Source organism: Rhinichthys klamathensis, unplaced genomic scaffold (assembly GCF_029890125.1).
Source record: "Rhinichthys klamathensis goyatoka isolate OS25496 unplaced genomic scaffold, OSU_Roscu_1.1 h1tg000007l_1, whole genome shotgun sequence".
Classification (NCBI taxonomy): domain Eukaryota; kingdom Metazoa; phylum Chordata; class Actinopteri; order Cypriniformes; family Leuciscidae; genus Rhinichthys; species Rhinichthys klamathensis.
The window spans coordinates 2,003,858-2,022,697 of record NW_026606560.1 but is presented as its reverse complement, the minus strand read 5'-3'; the positions used below and the strand labels follow the sequence as shown (position 1 = coordinate 2,022,697).

At 42.0% G+C, this 18,840-nt stretch overlaps 1 protein-coding gene across 1 annotated transcript; it reads left to right on the top strand.

The window, feature by feature from the left end:
- Window positions 1-386: 386 nt before the first annotated feature.
- Window positions 387-18,597, top strand: slc35d1a (solute carrier family 35 member D1a). Its single transcript, XM_056259662.1, has 12 exons — window positions 387-608; window positions 1,569-1,602; window positions 1,718-1,804; window positions 2,020-2,087; window positions 2,190-2,261; window positions 2,370-2,438; window positions 2,690-2,792; window positions 5,183-5,275; window positions 6,762-6,829; window positions 7,576-7,654; window positions 7,730-7,812; window positions 18,306-18,597. The coding sequence occupies exons 1-12, from the start codon at window positions 463-465 to the stop codon at window positions 18,409-18,411; spliced, it is 1,008 nt and encodes a 335-aa protein (XP_056115637.1). The 5' UTR covers window positions 387-462; the 3' UTR covers window positions 18,412-18,597.
- The last annotated feature ends 243 nt before the right edge of the window (window positions 18,598-18,840 follow it).

Below are 18,840 nucleotides of genomic sequence, written 5' to 3'. Positions count from 1 at the left end.
TTAATAACAGCATTCTCTGTTTTACTGGATTTGCCAGGTCATTTAAAATACAATGTTCCTAAAAGTTGATACTAGTTTGATATTAGTGTGGTTATAGGTTAATTTATGACAGTTATTTTATAAAGTTGTCTGGAAACATTTTGTGATTAAATGCATAAATGTTTTTTATGCAATATAAAATCTGTTTTGTTTTGTTAACTGTGTTGAGCTACTGAATAATAAATATGAATAAGAATTTAAGAAAAACTTATCCCACATAGATAGCAAATCTCTCCAAAATTATCTTGCTAGTTCTGTTCTGTGTGGTTAAATAGCTTTCAGTCAGTTGCCGCAGGATGGCGACAGAGAACACCGTACTTTCGAATGTAAATTAGATATGTCGTCACAGCATACGTATCACTGTAAACATGGCGGAAATTCAGATTCGTCAACGTGGGGAGGAAGAAAGGCGCTGCGTTCAGAATGAAGCAATGTGAGTTAGGGAATGAAGCGGCAGGGATGGCGGACCAAAAGTTAACGGTACTCTTCAAACTTTCAGCCGCGGTTTTTTATGGAGTCAGCTCTTTCCTTATAGTTGTAGTGAACAAGAGCGTCTTGACTAATTACAGGTAAGAGGACTTTAACTAGAGTTCCATACTCTGTATTTTACAAAGTGCTTGACTATCTGTCTATGCAGCATATTTGGGATAGTTGGCAACTTCGTTTTTGCAGCAGTATCATTCTGTTACGGAATAACGCTGTTTTCCGTTTGCCTATTTGAAAATTCCGTGAAACTGAGTATTTGTCTCGTAACAAAATGTTATTACAATGCCTCAACAAGTCGAGTTAACACCGTTAGACATACCATCAAATGTAATTCCATAGTATTCTTTAGCGGTCTTTTTGTAATATTAATAGTATTTTTCGCTGTAACTTTGCCAAGTAAGATATGTTCCTGGATCAATATATTTTGTTCATCCTAGAACAACATTCCTGATCGAAAACACTATCCCTACCCCTGAACTTAACCATAAGTTAACTTATCCCTAAAATCAGAGGGAAAATATAAGACTGATGTAACAATTGAACCAGGACATAATCTTGACACAAACTGTAAACTTGTCTCTCAAATTTAATTTGTTGCTTGAAATGTTGGTTCAGGATCAACAAAGATGTTGATCCAAGAACATGTAGGCTGCTTGGTGAAAATACGTTTAACCATTTTTGTAAAAGTAGTGAGCCGACTACCTGGCTGGAACAATTTAAGAAGCTGATTATACATTGTATTATATTATAAGTTGTATTATTGTATTATGTATTATACATACAACTTAAGTTGCAAGAGGGTATATAAATGGTGTACATTTTAGAATAAACATGCAATTGTTAAATACACATGTTTAGTATGGACTACTAAAGTGAGTCATTGATGGAGAATAACATTTCACAATCAATAGCACATTGCATGTGATGGTTAATTTTTATAATAGCAATCAAAAGTTAGTAATAATGCTACTTTTACATTTAAAAACAAACTAAACAAAACCTCCACACCTTCAGCCTTTGCTAAAAGCAGTCTTTCCAAACAGGTTCCCCTCTTCAATATGTGTTGGCATTGGGCAGGTAAGTGTCCTTTTTTTTTCAGATAAAAGGTTTTCTCACTTGTCAGTGCCATACATTGGACTTTACACATTAATAGAGCAGAGCGGCATTTACATTGTGTGACTTTCCTCTGCAGATGCTGGCAACAGTTGTTGTGTTACGGGTGGGAAAGGCCCTCCGGGTGATCACCTTCCCTGAGTTTGATGGTAGCATACCAAAAAAGGTGAGGAGTGCTAGTTCATTAAACTTCTGCATGTTGTCACGTGTGTCCCAGCCCCCCCCCCCCCCCCCCCCCCCCCCCCCCCCCAAAAGACATGTGTATTCTAGGACAACTGTGCAAGTCTTATTTGTTGACATGGGAAAAGATACCTACCTAGCTGCTTTGTAATGAGTTGTTCACATCTTGCTTGTTCAATATCTAGCTTCTTGTAATTGCAGACGTTTCCGCTACCTCTTCTATATGTAGGAAATCAAATAACAGGACTCTTTGGAACAAAAAGACTTAAGTATGATTCAGAACCATTCTTTTAAAACATGTCTGCCCTTTTTTTATATGTTATACATTGATATATCTAATCATAATCATCACAAGTTTTTCCTTCCTTCAGTCTGCCAATGTTTACAGTATTGAGGAGGTTTTCTATTCTCTTTACAATGCTGGCGGAGGTTATCTTGTTAAAGTAAGTAAAAGTTCTCTATTTACTATGGAAATGTTTCTGATAGCTTACATCTAATTAATTAACATTGATTATGATCATAAAACTATCATTGATTGTCCCTTGTTACAGGAAGAAATTCTCTCGACCAGTTCAGCTGACAGTATTTACTATGATTCTAGGGGCCTTTGTAGCTGCAAGGTAAAAAAAAGAAAAACTTCCCACAGTGACGCATTGTTTTGACCAGTACAATTCAGCCTTATCTTTGTTGCTTGAAGTATATGCCTATTCACTACTGTACATAGTAAAGTCAATGTTTGCAAAAAAGTGTCACAACACCGATGTTAATAATAAATTGAGTATGAGGGGAAGACTGCGACCATTTCTGCGCACATTTAATAACATATCTTATGTTCAAGTCTTTGATAAGTGCCTTTATATTTCTTGTGCAGTGCTGACTTGGCATTTGACCTGCAAGGGTACATGTTCATTTTAATGAACGATGTCTTAACTGCTGCCAATGGAGCTTTTGTGAAACAGAAACTTGACTCTAAGGTAAGAAAGGAAACACATTCAAGATTACTCAAAGACCTCGAGTGCTCCCTTAAGCAGCAGCTGTTCTCTGTAGTCGTTAATTGAGAAATATTGCTTTTCTGTGCTTGCACAAAATTAAGCAACTCCTCATACATTGCAATAACTGAATGATCTTGGTTTTAACTCTACATTTTCTGAATTGCCATTTATGTTCTGAATGTCATGAAGTAATTCACTGCAAAATGTTATTTTGCTTTGCATCGTTTTGTTCAAGGTTTTTGAGGATATGTCTCACAACCTCTCCATGCCTGCATCTGTCTAATTTGGTGTTCTCCATGTGACAGGAATTAGGAAGCATTTTGTCCTCCTTTTTAAGAGTTAATAAGCCTATTTCTTTTGCTATCCTAACTTGAATCCTACCGGAACAGACCTGCAACCCATTTAGCTCCAGGGTCTTCAAGGCCCGATCACGAGCGGGGTTCCGTCGGTGTATGAATGAGTGAGTGAATGGGTGAATGTGAGGCAAATGTAAAATGCTATATAAATGCAGTCCATTTACCATTTTGGATTTTAAATCTGTCGAGAACTACTGTTTTTATCGTTTTTGGATTTTTGCTGCATCCAATCCGAGCAAAAGTAGTTCACATATGCATGTTCTAACCGTTTTAAGCGCAGACTTCAATTTATTTATTAGATATGCCTATGGTTGAATTTGTTGAAACGGAGAGTGCTTGGCAACCTGAGTGGTGTTTATTGCATTACCCCACTGACTGAATGTGGACTGATATGTGTTCTATTTGAGGCCTCCAGATGAAGAGCTAGTAGTTTTATGACTGTTACAGTTTTCATTGAAGAATGTGGACTACATAGAAAGATTTATCTAGATCACTGACAACCTAAACAATGAAGCCAAGATTATGCTCAGTTCCTGAAAAAAGACCTGTGGCCAATGTTCCCTCTAATTTTTTTTCTTGCTGAGCAAAACTTTTTTCTATTGGGCGGACATTTTTCACCACCTGAGCAAAAATATTCTTTATACCTGACCTGTACAGCATACATAGAAACACAATGGTTTCAACATTCAGTTGTAACTTTTAACTTGAATGTGCCATTTCTATTTTATTTTACCCTTGATGTAACTTATTGGTATTAAATCATATTTTCGAAAAACAAGCTTCTTAACAAATTAAGAAGTCACTAAATGAAGCACATTTTAGGTTACCTGGTATTTTTTTACAGTGCTGTTAACTGTACAGTCTTTACCAAGAAATCCTATGAAAAATAATTTACAAAATCTTCTGCAGGACAGTTCAATTCTTTACAATAGTATAAAATAGTATGAAAGAAAAGTAAGCTGTTACACTGAGATGGTTTGGGAAAACCATAAATTGTTTTTGTACAGTCAATTAATTGTGTACAGGAAGCATTAAACCATCAAAGTTAAACGATTGTTTATTCCTTATGAATTTCCAATATTTTCTTTAGCAGGGGGTTTCAAACTTTTTAATGGCAATGAGCCCTAAACAATAACCTCGTGAGATTCTTTATTTAGGCTTATAATAAAATAAAATATAGGCCTAATATAATATAAAAAAAAAAACCAATTGAAGTATTTGAAGTGATATAATATAGTTTAAATGCTTCAATTTGTTTACATATTATATTATTGTTATAATATGAAAACAAACTGAAGCATTTAAATAGATCTAATAGCTAAATAGTTTCAAGAAAAGTGAATATGTGAACTCTTTTATAGTAATCTAACCATCCCTGAAACTCCCGCACACACAAAAACATCTATTTAAACTAATGATGTATTTTGAGTTTGCACGCGGGTGGGTGTGTAATTGTTACCGTTCTGTGTCCATCAACCGTTATTTCCACCACTTTAATCAAACCACTCTTTGTTAAAACATTATGATGTGATTTTACATGTCAATGCGTTTCTCGTTGCCTCTCGTATTGAGCTATATTTGGTCCGCACACACGACTCTCACACGCGCTCACATCGTTCTCTTTATATGAAACCTGTAAACTGCATTCACCAGTTTTCACTCTATAGCGGTTGACCAGAGCACTGAAATTATTTCTCACTTAAACTACAATCAAATGGTTTTCCCCACACATTTCGCGTCAGTCCTCTGCGTGGCATTTTATTCTTTTCTGCGCTGACGCCGCTTCAGAAGTGCGCGGCCGAGGCATCAGAAGTGCACGGCCGCGCACGCGCGCAGCTTAGAGGGAACATTGCCTGTGGCCCTCTACAGCTGTTTACATACCATCTGGTTCTCTTTTAGCTAAAGGGCAGCTAGAGTAGAGGGTGCGAGAGAAGAGCGAATCATGACATGGCATTACCGGTACTGTACCTGATTTTTCTGTCTCTGTTTTTTTCTGGTTGACTTTCTGTTCTATAGGAGCTGGGGAAGTATGGCCTGCTCTATTACAATGCTTTATTTATGATACTTCCAACTCTGCTTTTAGCACATGTCACTGGAGATATGGACAAGGTAAGTGTCATGAACACACACACACACACACACACACACACACACACACACACACACACACACACACACACACACACACACACACACACACACACACACACACACACACACACACACACACACACACACACACACACACACACACACACACACACACACACACACAATAAATACATTCAGCCCAAGCACAGGCTGGATATAGGCTTTATTAGTTTATTGTTATATACAGCGCCTCACAGCCATTTCATATCACATACCCATCACTTGATTGTTACTACTTAACTAAAACTCTCCCACTAAAACGCTTTCTTTTCCTTCCTTTTGTTTTTAAACACTTGCTGTTTAAAGGGTTAGTTCACCCAAAAATTAAAATTCTGTTAATTACTTGTTAATTAATTGCTCGTACTTATGTCTTTACAAACCGTAAGACTTTCGTTTATCGTAATGACAATATTTAAATTTTAATTGCTTAAATTTTCATTTATTTATCTTTTATAATTTGTTTGCTGTTTGTTTAATGTTTGTCTTTATAGGCTATTCTGTTCCTTGGCCTTCATGGATATTGGCTCATTAATAAAATGTTTCTTGTTCTTGAACTAGTTGCACACAGGTTGTTTGGTTATGCTCAGTTATATATAAGATATTGTTTCTACATACCAGACCTTAAATAACCCCAGGACTCTAGTTTTTTCTAACAGTCCCATCTCTCAACAAGACCTCATACATACCCATAGATGATCTGGCAACCATGAACACACCATCTGCTCAGCTGCAGTGAGCTGAGCTCACATTGCCAGGGAACAACACACACCATCGTTTGGAACGACTGTGCACGCTTGTCATAAATTCTTTTGAAATCATAGCAAGCTGACTGAGATAAATTTCAGCATGTCTGTTCCTGCCTGAACACTTTCCCATGAAGAAATAACTGCAATCTCTTAGTCAAAAAGTGTGCTAGTTGAATAAGCAGTGTGAGCACAAGGCTCGGTTGTTTGGGAGGTTAGGATGACAGGGCCCTGCTCCATGAATACCTCATTTTATTTAGCTCAGTTTGTTCACAGGGAGGCCCCAGTTTATTTGGCAGGCACTGCTTCAGGAAGGAGAGAGCACAGGAGGCAGTGTGTCTATGCACAAAGCCGCCATTATATCAGTCAGTGTAACTATCAGATTGAATGTAGTAGCTTATGAGGTTTTATTCTTTAGGTATATTCTTTTTAGGTGAGTTCTTCACCTGTTTTTAGATTTCTGTTGTTTTTAACCCTCCATTTGAATAGATTTTTAGCATTTTTAATGAAAAATTGTGGTTAATATGGAAAGTCGTTGGTGTATGTGTGACATTTTACCATGCAAGATCTTGACCTACATGATTATCTTACTAACGTTTCTGTGAAATGTAATGTTTAACTAAGGCAATTACTCTGTTTATGGTTTTATAGTGTGTCATGTTTTTTTCATGCATCCCTAAATGTATTTTTTCCCTCCTTAGGCTTTTGATTATGAAGGCTGGTCAGATGTGCTTTTTATGAGTCAATTTATTCTCTCTTGTATAATGGGGTAAGTTGAAATAAAAACTTTGTATTTGGTAAATACTGGGACTGTCAGAGTTGATGCATGCTGTTTAAATATGTTTAATGCTGTTTATGCAGTTTGACATAACTGTTTAATTAAATTTGGTGTGATTACTAAAAAACTGATTGTTAATAAAACGGTCATTTTAATTTTCCCTATTTGTATGGTGTAATTGCCATCAAAATTCAACAAATGAAATATCACCAAAAAATGAAACCCCATTATAGATATGCAAACACCAGCGGGCAACAGCAGGTTGCTGTCTTTACAGAAATAAGTTTAAGTTGATAAAGTGCTGAGGAAGATTATTTTATTAATTCAATGCATTTTCTCATGGACTGCAGAAGTACTTAAAGCCCCTGATTATATATTTTAATGGATTGACTAACTTTTCGCATTGAGTATTAAGGTGCGGTCACATTTACCATTGTTTGCAAATTTGTGCATGACAAATCCAGTCATTTCATTGGGCATCTGCATGTTTGGGGGTTTCCTGTGAAGGCAAAAAGTTTCCCACACACATTAAGCTCATGTTCAAGTTGGTCATGCAAATTCAATGCACTGACCAACAGAAAAGCTGCTTGGTTTGAAAGTGTTAGCTGTGCTTTATATTGACAATTGACCTTATTTGCCAGCCAAATTTCGCCAATGTAACCGCACTTTTAGATTCATGATTTTAAGAATTCATCATTCAGCAACATTCATTCTATCTTCTGTTTCTTCATTTGCAGGTTCATTTTAATGTACTCCACTGTACTTTGCACTCAGTATAACTCTGCGTTAACTACTACCATTGTCGGCTGCTTAAAGGTAAGAATGTTTCTTAAACATACCAAGACACAAGACACTGCTTTTGCTATATTAATGACTTTTCTGTCCCTGCAGAATATATTAGTGACATATATTGGAATGGTGTTTGGTGGAGATTACATTTTCTCATGGACTAACTTCATTGGTCTGAACATCAGGTATGAAGTGAGCTTTTCCCGTAAGGAAACAGATGGGGGATGCCAGTGTTTCCCCTTGGATTTTTTGCAGGGGGGGTGGTAGACCCCTGAAACTTCTAGTGCCGCAGAGCGGGCGTGTTACGGATATGTGGTGGGTTAGGGTCACAATATTTATAGGTATTTAGCAGTGATATTGTTGGGATTTTCTAGCTAATTGCCTAAACAAAATATGATAGCATTATAATATAACAATATGTAACGACAAAGTTTAAAGTGGCTTCATAAATTAATTAAAAACATAAAAGAGCAAAAAACACCTGATGCACATTTAGAGCCCTATGAAATCGGTTTTTATTTTTTCCCCCAAAAATCAGTTTTTTCCGTTTTAATTAAAAAATGTTGGACATTTTAATTGTTGAATAAAAAGCATGTCTGAATAATTGAAATCATTAAACTTACAAATATTAGACTTAATAATAATAATAATAATTCATTACATTTATATAGCACTTTTCTCGGCACTCAAAGCGCTTTACATAGAAGGGGGAATCTCCTCAACCACCACCAATGTGCAGCATCCACCTGGATGATGCGACGGCAGCCATATTGCGGCAGAACGCCCACCACACACCAGCTTACTGGTGGAGAGGAGACATAGTGATGAAGCCAATTAGTATATATATATATGGGGATGATATACAACCCGAATTCCGGAAAAGTTGGGACGTTTTTTAAATTTGAATAAAATGAAAACTATACGACTTTCAAATCACATGAGCCAATATATTATTCACAATAGAACATAGATAACATAACAAATGTTTAAACTGAGAAAATTTACACTTTTATCCAATAAATGAGCCCATTTCAAAATTGATGCCTGCTACAGGTCTCAAAATAATTGGGACGGGGGCACGTTTACCATGGTGTAACATCTCCTCTTCTTTTCAAAACAGTTTGAAGAAGTCTGGGCATCGAGTTTATGAGTTTGTGTCTGGAGTTTTGGTGTTGGAATTTGGTCCCATTCTTTCCTTATATAGGTTTCCAGCTGCTGAAGTGTTCGTGGTCGTCTTTGACGCATTTTTCGTTTAATGATGCGCCAAATGTTCTCTATAGGTGAAAGATCTGGACTGCAGGCAGGCCAATTCAACACCCGGACTTTTCTACGATGTAGCCATGCAGTTGTAATAGCTGCAGTATGTGGTTTTGCATTGTCCTGCTGAAATACACAAGGCCTTCCCTGAAATAGACGTCGTCTGGAGGGGAGCATATGTTGCTCTAAAACCTTTATATAGCTTTCAGCATTCATAGTGCCTTCCAAAACATGCAAGCTGCCCATACCGTATGCACTTATGCACCCCAATACCATCAGAGATGCTGGCTTTTGAACTGAACACTGATAACACGATGGAAGGTCTCCCTCTTCTTTTGCCCGGAGGACACGGCGTCCGTGATTTACAACAAGAATGTCAAATTTGGACTCGTCGGACCATAGAATACTTTTCCACTTTGAAAATGTCCATTTTAAATGAGCCTTGGCCCACAGGACATGACGGCGCTTCTGGACCATGTTCACATATGGCTTCCTTTTTGCATGATAGAGCTTTAGTTGGCATCTGCAGATGGCACGGCGGATTGTGTTTACCGACAGTGGTTTCTGGAAGTGTTCCTGGGCCCATTTAGTAATGTCATTCACACAATCATGCCGATGAGTGATGCAGTGTGGTCTGAGGGCCCGAAGACCACGGGCATCCAATAAAGGTCTTCGGCCTTGTCCCTTACGCACAGAGATTTCTCCAGTTTCTCTGAATCTTTTGATGATGTTGTGCACTGTAGATGATGAGATTTGCAAAGCCTTTGCAATTTGACATTGAGGAACATTGTTTTTAAAGTGTTCCACAATCTTTTTACGCACTCTTTCACAGATTGGAGAGCCTCTGCCCATCTTTACTTCTGAGAGACTCTACCTCTCTAAGACATCCCTTTTATAGCTAATCATGTTACAGACCTGATATAAATGAACTTAATTAGTTGCTAGATGTTTTCCCACCTGAATCCTTTCAAATATTTTTGCTTTTTCAACCATTTGTTGCCCCCGTCCCAACTATTTTGAGACCTGTAGCAGGCATCAAATTTGAAATGAGCTCATTTAGTGGATAAAAGAGTAAAATTTCTCAGTTTAAACATTTGTTATGTTATCTATGTTCTATTGTGAATTAAATATTGGCTCATGTGATTTGAAAGTCTTATAGTTTTCATTTTATTCAAATTTAAAAAACGTCCCAACTTTTCCGGAATTCGGGTTGTACATGACTTGTACAACATTAAAAAAAAACCATATGAAATGTTTTTTTTTCTTCACACAAATTCGGTGTTGTGTTTTTTTTCTGGTAATCAAAAACATTAATTTATTTTAATCATATGAAGTTAAACAAACTTTTTGTTAAACAATGTGTTGCACAATGAGCTTTGCTGTTAAAATTAAAACATGGAAGAAAATTGTGATTATTCCTTAAGTTTTTTGGATAATTTATTTGTATTAGTGTTAGTATTATTACATTGAGACTTATCTACTGTACAACAGTAATATATTTCTGGCAAGTTAAACCGGACTTTTATTTTGACGGGTTGCCGTGAAGACCTTTGATTTTCTGTGTTTATGACATGACGATAGTTTTTCTCAAATGAAGCGATTAAATGCTCACGAAGTGGCTTCCAGAGCGGATCTAGAGACTGGAGATGAAGTTCATGAATTCGTGTCCTCATATAGGCAAAAAAACAGCGCGAGCGTCACACGTGCTTGAGTGTGTTTGTGTGGTAACGTTAAATGAAACTGCGCGTCGTCTGCACCATTCATTCACACTGAACATGCATGATTCGTATTTAAATAGTCTTTTTGCGGTTTAATATTCACATACGTCTTTATAGCGTTTTAATTTCAAGTGTACTGAACTGTTTTTTTATTTAGTCATAAAAAAAGACAAATACCGGGAAATTCCCTTGTTTTGACTGGATTCCGCGATTACGTCCGCGTTTTCATATCATATAACTACTCGGCTACTCACGTAACCTCAGTTCCCTGAGTTAGGGAACGAGTATTGCGTAGCTATACGCAGTGGGGAAACTCCTTTTCCTCGATTTACTGAAGCCTTTATGTAAAGCGCATTTGCAGCTGCACAGCCGAACATGAGCGTCTGGCTCGCTCATAGGCTGCGCTGCGGCAACTGCATATCCAATGGCGCGGGCGCCTGTGTGTCATACACGTCAGAGCCCGCCTAGGGGGCGTGTCCTCAGACTATATTAGTCCCCGAATTCGCCATTATAGCAGGTATAACGACTGAAGCGACAACTTGCCATGTTACTATAGTGCGGCTGGCTACGCAATACTCGTTCCCTAACTCAGGGAACTGAGGTTACGTGAGTAACCGAGTAGTTCCCTTTCGAACGGTCACTTCGTATTGCGTAGCTATACGCAGTGGGGACGCCATGCAAAACGCCGCACTGGATAACTGGCTGCTACTGCAACTCAGGACCCCTGAGCATACAGAACAAGCCATAACCGCATAATTATGTATAAATAGACCAGACACCGTCAGGTCTAAATAGTACACCTCAGTTAGTAATAACTTAACCTACTACACCAATGAACCCAGACCCTGTCGGGGTTATTAGTATATGAACATACCACCAGTCAAGTGGGTTTATATATATAATATTACCGGCCAAAGCGGGTTTATATATGTATGGAATATAACCGGCCAAAGCGGGTTTATATATCTATGTGATTGTGATTGTGATTGTGTACAGTAATATATGACAAGACCAGCCACCGACGGGTCTTAATCATACGGAAAGCACCTTCACCTGCAGGGAAGGCACTTCCATATTATAGAAATTCATAAATGTGGAAGGCGAGGACCAGCCGGCCGCATCACAAATATCCCTGATGGGAATGCCAGATGACCAAGCCCATGACGAGGCCATACCTCTGGTCGAATGGGCCCTGATACCTATAGGGCAAACTTGACCCGCTGCGGTATAAGCCATAGAAATAGCATCCACTATCCATCTAGACAGTCTTTGCTTAGTGACTGGATCCCCCTTGGATCTACCACCAAAGCAGACAAAAAGCTGTTATGATTGTCTAAAAGACGCAGAACGCTCCAGATAGATTCTCAGCTCTCTGACAGGGCAGAGAAGATTCACCTCTCCATCCTCTGCAGAAGGAGGGAGGGCTGATAACGTCACCACCTGTGCTCTGAATGGTGTTGAGAGCACTTTAGGAACGTAACCATGTCTGGGCTTGAGGATGACTCTGGTGCCATCTGGACCCAACTCCAAACATGCAGGGCTCACAGAGAGCGCCTGCAGATCTCCCACTCGCTTGATAGATGCCAACGCCATAAGGAGAGCGGTCTTCAGCGAGAGAGGTTTTAGATCGACCGATTGGAGCGGTTCAAAAGGCGGACCTTTCAGAGCCCCCAGGACCATGGAGAGGTCCCAAGACGGCACAGACGGAGGTCTGGAGGGGTTAATTCTCCTAGCACCTTAAGGACTCTCACGACCAGGTCGTTTCTTCCCAGTGACTAGCCAGCCACCAGAACATGATGTGCTGCTATGGCTGCCACATACACTTTGAGCGTGGACGGGAAGCGACCCGCATCCAGCAGCTCCTGTAAGAATGAGAGAATCACAGATATCTCACATGACTCTGGGTCAGCCTGGTTTTTCGAGCACCAGCTGGAAAAACCCGACCATTTTGAAGCATAAAGGCGCCGAGTCGAAGGGGCCCTGGCTTCAGATATGGTGCTTAGGACCTTCTCAGGAAGGACCTTTGGTACCCGTTGAGGGGCCAAACATGGAGGGCCCATAAATCGCGTCTCGGATGCCACAATGTCCCGTTCGCCTGTGTGAGGAGGTCTTTCCTCAGTGGGACAGGCCATGGGACTGTGTCCGATAACTGAACCAGTTCCGGGAACCACGGTCTGGTTTTCCAGAGAGGGGCCACTAGAAGCACTGGGCATCCGCTCTCTCTGACCCGTTTGATGACTTGTGGAATCATTGAAACGGGGGGAAAGGCATAAAGGGGGCGGTTGGGCCAGACATGGGCCAGCGCATCCCTGTTCTTCGAGAAGAACAATTTGCAGTGGGTTATGATTCTCGAGGCGAAAAGGTCTATTTCGGCCTCTCCAAACACCTTCCATATCAGACTGACCGTCTGTGGGTTCAAGGACCACTCGCCGAGGGGAGTGTTGCCCCGTGAGAGCATATCCGCGCCCACATTCTGGACGCCTGGGATATGCGCTGCCCTCAGAGAGCTCAGGTTGGTTTGTGCCCATAAGAGGAGGTCTCTCGCCATCGCATGCAGGTTTCCAGACCTGATGCCCCCCTGGCGATTTATGTAGGCCACCACTGACATATTGTCTGTGCGGACTAACACATGGTGGCCTCTGAGGTTTGACAGAAATGCCTTCAGGGCCAACCCAACTGCTTTCATCTCCAGACAGTTGATATGTAAGCTCTGCTCCGTGCTCGACCAGAGGCCGGATGCAGGCATGCCCTCGTGCAGCGCTCACCAACCCAGGTTGGACGCATCTGTAAGAACCACTTTCCTCCTGGAAATTGTTCCCATTGTCAACCCCTTGTGGTACCAGTTCTGAGCCCGGCAGGGAATCAGGGTTCTTAAACAACCGTGATTCACCATAATACGCAAGCTGCCTGACTGCCATGCGTGAGTTGGCACGCAGCTTTTCAGCCAATGCTGTTCTCGACTGTGCCAGCACCAGCCAGTCGTCGAGATAATTTAATACGCGCACTCCTTGATGTCTCAGAGGAGAAAGCGCTGCATCCACACACTTCGTGGATGTGCGGGGTGCAAGAGATGGACCGAACGGCAGAACGGTATATTGATAAGCCTGGCCGTCGAAGGCGAATCTCAAGAATGGCCTGTGGCGAGGATTTATTTGTATGTGAAAGCATCTTTCAGATCCATTGTGACAAACCAATCCCCCGGGCGCACTTGCGCGAGGATATGTTTGATAGTTAACATTTTGAACGGCCGCCTCATGAGAGCTTTGTTCAAATGTCTCAAACCTAGAATGGGTCTGAGACCGCCGTCTTTTTTCGGAACCAGAAAATAGCGGCTGTAAAAACCCATATATTTCAGCGCGGGGGGGGGGGGACTAATTCTATCGCCCCTTTTGCTAAAAGATTCTGTACTTCGGTGCGAAGCACGTGACTCACGTTGCTTCTCACCGAAGTCTCGAGAATCGCCTGAAACTTTGGGGGTCTGCGAGCGAATTGGAGCGAGTAACCTCGTTTTATAGTATTTATGACCCAACTCGACACACCGGGGATAGCTTGCCAGGCTAGAACCCGTGTGGCTAGAGCTTGACACACAGATTGGGGCTGGTCGCCTAATGCAGGGGGACCTGGTACCCTTATATTTTGATTTTTGCACATATTGAGTATTGGACTGACTGTACAAGCATTTGCGTGTGGGGAAGTCAGTATTACAACGGGGGAGGGGCCACCTGTTGGAGGGGGACCGTGAACCCATGTGTTGTGTTTGTGAAACATGCTCTTTTTGTGCTTTATTGAGTGGGGCGGGGGTGCTGAGTGGGGCGCGGCGCTTGGTCTCGGGCCTTGGCGTCGGGGAAGCGGGAAGCGCTTGGTTGCTCTCGGCTGGCGCTGGGCATAGGCCGCAGGGCGGGGCTGAGAGGCCTGTTTCGTGGGCTTTGCTGGCCGAGGCGTCGACGGGGCTGGCTTGTGAGCACTCGACGCCGAGCTAGAGCGTTTAGGCAAGAAGTGACGCATGGCCTGGGGCGCTTTCTGTGCCTCGGTGTATCTCTCCGACAACCCCTTCACCGCCGGGCCGAAGAGGCCGGTGCTGGATACTGGGGCGTCGAGGAACCTCGTTCTCTCCGCGTCCTTGATGTCAGTGAGGGTATGTCAGAGGTGGCGCTTGAGCACGACCAAACTCGCCATATTCCTCCCGATAGCCTGTGCTGTGGCCTTGGTAGCTCTCAAGGCCAAGTCCGTGGTGCTTCGCAGGTCCCGAAAGGCCTCAGGGTCCGGGCCAGCCTCGTCCATAGACCGGAGGAGTTTGGCCTGGTAAACCTGCAGCACGGACATCGTGTGCAGGGCCGATGCAGCCAGACCGGAGGCGGAATACGCGCGTCCAGCGAGGGCTGAAGTGCTATGGCACGGCTTGTTGGGATGAACAGCCCTAGCTCGCCAGCTAGCGGCTGTGTTCGGGCAGAGATCAGCGGCCAACGCCTCTTCGAGGGGCGGCAACGACTCATAGCCTTTTTCCACTGCTCCGTCCACGGAGGAGAGCGTCGCGGAAACTGCGGGGCCTCGTGTAGAATACGGAGTGCGCCAGGCCTTGGTGAGCTCCTCGTGTACTTCAGGAAAAAATGGCGCTGGCTTGTGACGAGGGGCCTGTTGATGCCCCTGCAGAAACCAGCCATCCAGCCGACTTGGAGGGGGTTCAGCAGGCGTGGCCCACTCGAGCTTGAGGTCCGCTACGGCCTGGCCATTCTTCCTCAGACGCGGCGATAGACAGGGTGTCATCGTGCTCGCTGGGCCCGCCGAAGGAGATAAGGCCCGCCACGTGGGTGGGGCGCTGATCTCCCTCGAACAGGACCGGAGATGAAGGAGCTGGAGAGAGTGAGGCACGCGGGGACGTGGCCGGCGTGCGTTCACTAACATCCATGCTCTCCGGTTGCCGTTGGCTGCGGCGCTTCTTCTTCGGCTAAAATAGGGCCGGAGAAGGAAGCGCGGTTGAGGCGGCGTCGCCATCCCGGGAGAGGGCTAGCCGAGTTCGCAGCACGGAGATGGGCATGCTCTCGCAGGCTGCGCATCCGCCGGCAGACAGTGCATTCTCCGCGTGGTGAAGTCCCAGGCAAGGAATGCAGTCAGCGTGTTCGTCCGCCTCGTGCAGCTTGCATCCGCACGTGGCGCAGGTCTTGACACGAGGCATTTGAACAACTAGTTACAGAAAAAACACACAAGAAATGCAATAATAATGAAAGGATATCGCCGGATAGCCACAGGAGAGACGGCGTCAGGAGAAACACGGTTGAAAGTGTCGTCTGCTGAACTGTAGCTCGCTCAGGCTGAAGGCTTGTTCGACGGCGAAGGTTTCAATAAATGGTTAGAGACCAGAGTTTCCGCTAGAAAAAAATGGTGCCGGTCAAAGTGACCGGCAGAGGTTTCGTTTAACGGACATTTTGATGATATGCCGGTCAAATATCGCCTCTTAATTAGTCAAGTTGAGGAAAACTGGAGGCAGGCTATGTAACTTAAAAAATGACATAATCAGGCCGTATAGAATGCAACATGTTATTATTAGCCTAACTTTCAAATAGATGGAAAAAAACATGAACGTCCGATTGGCGTCAATTAACACCAATTGTTGTTTACTATGGTTTCACACACATTCACTTTTTGAAACATTGAGGCACGGATGTACCTAATACAAATAAATAAAACATCTCCAGTTAACTAGCAGATCATTAATTTAGTTCGCTATTAAATAAGAGATCTAGCGTTAAAATCAGTTGTTTTTTAAATCAAGCTGAGCGCTCGTGTCCGCTGCTATCAGTTGCATGGACGACGCGCTGCGCGAGTTGCGCAATCTTCACTTGGACGCGCGTTTCAATCTATCGCCTTTGCGGAGACTCTACACAGGCGAAGCACTGATACTCGGGCGCAGAGATATCACGCAACACCTGAAATAAAGCTTGCCACAAAGAACCGCCGAAAGTAATGATTATGCATGAAACATTTAAATATAAAAAGTTGATAAATTGATAAAGTTGACGATGCAGACTCGCCATCTTCGCAGTAGTGAACGCGCATAGAGAGAGAAATGCACACTTCATATGAATAAATTCTTATTTTTTAATCCAGGCAAATTTGTTGATGAAACATTGATTAAAATGAAGATACAATTTATACAAAACGAAATAAACTTTAAAGAAAGGCTTTCTACAAAACAAAACTAAATAAGTGGTCAAAATCATGTCTGACCAATTCCAAATGTTTTCCGATATATAGGCCTATTGGTCATCTTATGATCCTATCTTACTCATCTCATGCGGTTCCCTTTTCATATAGCCTAATCAACATAGATGAAATAAAAAAATAATAACATTATATTATTTATAAAAATGAAACGTATATTTAAGTTTTTTAACTTATAATAAGCGTCACACCGCTCCGCTTTGCTCACATGCTCTGGTGTGTAGCCTAATGCATGTGTGTGTGCATGTGGTGGAGGGGTGCGATTTTCGAATAATAATCAACCCAACGATCTTCGAATATTATTTTTGCTTGAAAATTTCGTTTTGTATAAATTGTATATTAATTTTAATCAATGTTTCATCAACAAATTTGCCTGGATTATTAAATAAGAAGCGAATATAGTGGACAATATAGGCTAATCAGGACACGGAGGCGTCGGCGCGTGCACACTTCTCTCTATAGGCGCGTTCACTACTGCGAAGATGGCGAGTCTGCATCGTCAACTTTATCAATTTATCAACTTTATCAATAATATCAATGGACCTGGCCATATTTGAAACGTCTCACTCAATCGTTCGTTGTTTAGGTCTATATTACAGCCGTTCTAGGCGTGCGCTTTATTTGAAATGCAGCATGCGATGTTGTTTAATAACTTTCAAACGGTAGAGCCTGTTCCTTTAACATAGCCAAAGGTCGGTGTATTTTTGCTTTATACATTTTAGGCTTATTCTCAAATTCATATTGTGTTAGGGGGGCGGGATTATTACGCAATTTTAATCGGACAATTTGACCGGAGAGATTTAATTTTGTCGGACATTTCATTTTTTCCCCGGCCAATGTCCGGTAATTACCGGACAACGGAAACCCTGTTAGAGACGTGAAGTTTGTCACTGAAGGAGTAAAATCTGCTATAATGGCGAATTCGGGGACTAATATAGTCTGAGGACACGCCCCCTAGGTGGGCTCTGACGTGTATGACGCAGAGTGATCTCATTGGTCGCACGTCAGAGGCGCCCGCGCCATTGGATATGCAGTTGCCGCAGCGCAGCCTATGAGCGAGCCAGACGCTCATGTTCGGCTGTGCAGCTGCAAATGCGCTTTATATAAACGCTTCAGTAAATCGAGGAAAAGGAGTTTCCCCACTGCGTATAGCTACGCAATACGAAGTGACCGTTCGAAAGGGAACGTTAGGGCCCTACACATTCTATGTTCTTCGTTTTATATAAGTAGAGTTTAAGAAACTTGCTTTTGTGTAATTAAAAGGTACACCGCCATTTTACTCTGACGAAAATGATTGAACGCACTGTCCTTGTAAAAACTTCCCACAGTTCCCAGGAGGACTTGAACGCAGGAGCTTAAGGGCGTGAGCCCCCCCCCCCCCCCCAAAAAAAAAAAAACAACAAAGAAAAAAACACCATGGTAGGGGAAACACTGGATGCATGAATTCATTGTGATGCTAATGATAAATGTACTTGTCTTTTCAGTATTGCTGGCAGTCTGGTGTATTCCTACATTACCTTCACAGAAGAGCAGACCACCAAACAGAGTGAGAATGCAAAGCTAGAGGTCAAAGGGAAAGTGGCTGTATGACCAATGGTTGGATGCTGCAAAGCTGTGTCTGTAAGTTTTTTGTATTTCTTGCAAGAGCAAGTAGGCAGAAGTCACTCCTAGGATTTTCTTGGTTGTTTTTGTGATATGAAGAAGATATTGACTGTAAAAGCTACAGCAGGTGCAGTCAGGACATCGTCTCAAATGAAAGAGCTTCAAACTTACTGGAATATATGTTGTTCCAGAGTAAATATTTGCTTGTTAATTTTCACTTCTGTGAAGAAGTTGTCCGTTACAAATTAATGGAATAAACTGTTTTCCTTGGCATGTTGGACACTTGTGATAAAATGGGAATGATGACTGTCATTATTGTTGAAACACCTGTTGTATTGCCTATTGAAGAGTACTTTTAAATGTGTGTTTTAGTCCGTAAGACTATTTATTCTTTATGAGAGATTGTTTTATTGTTAG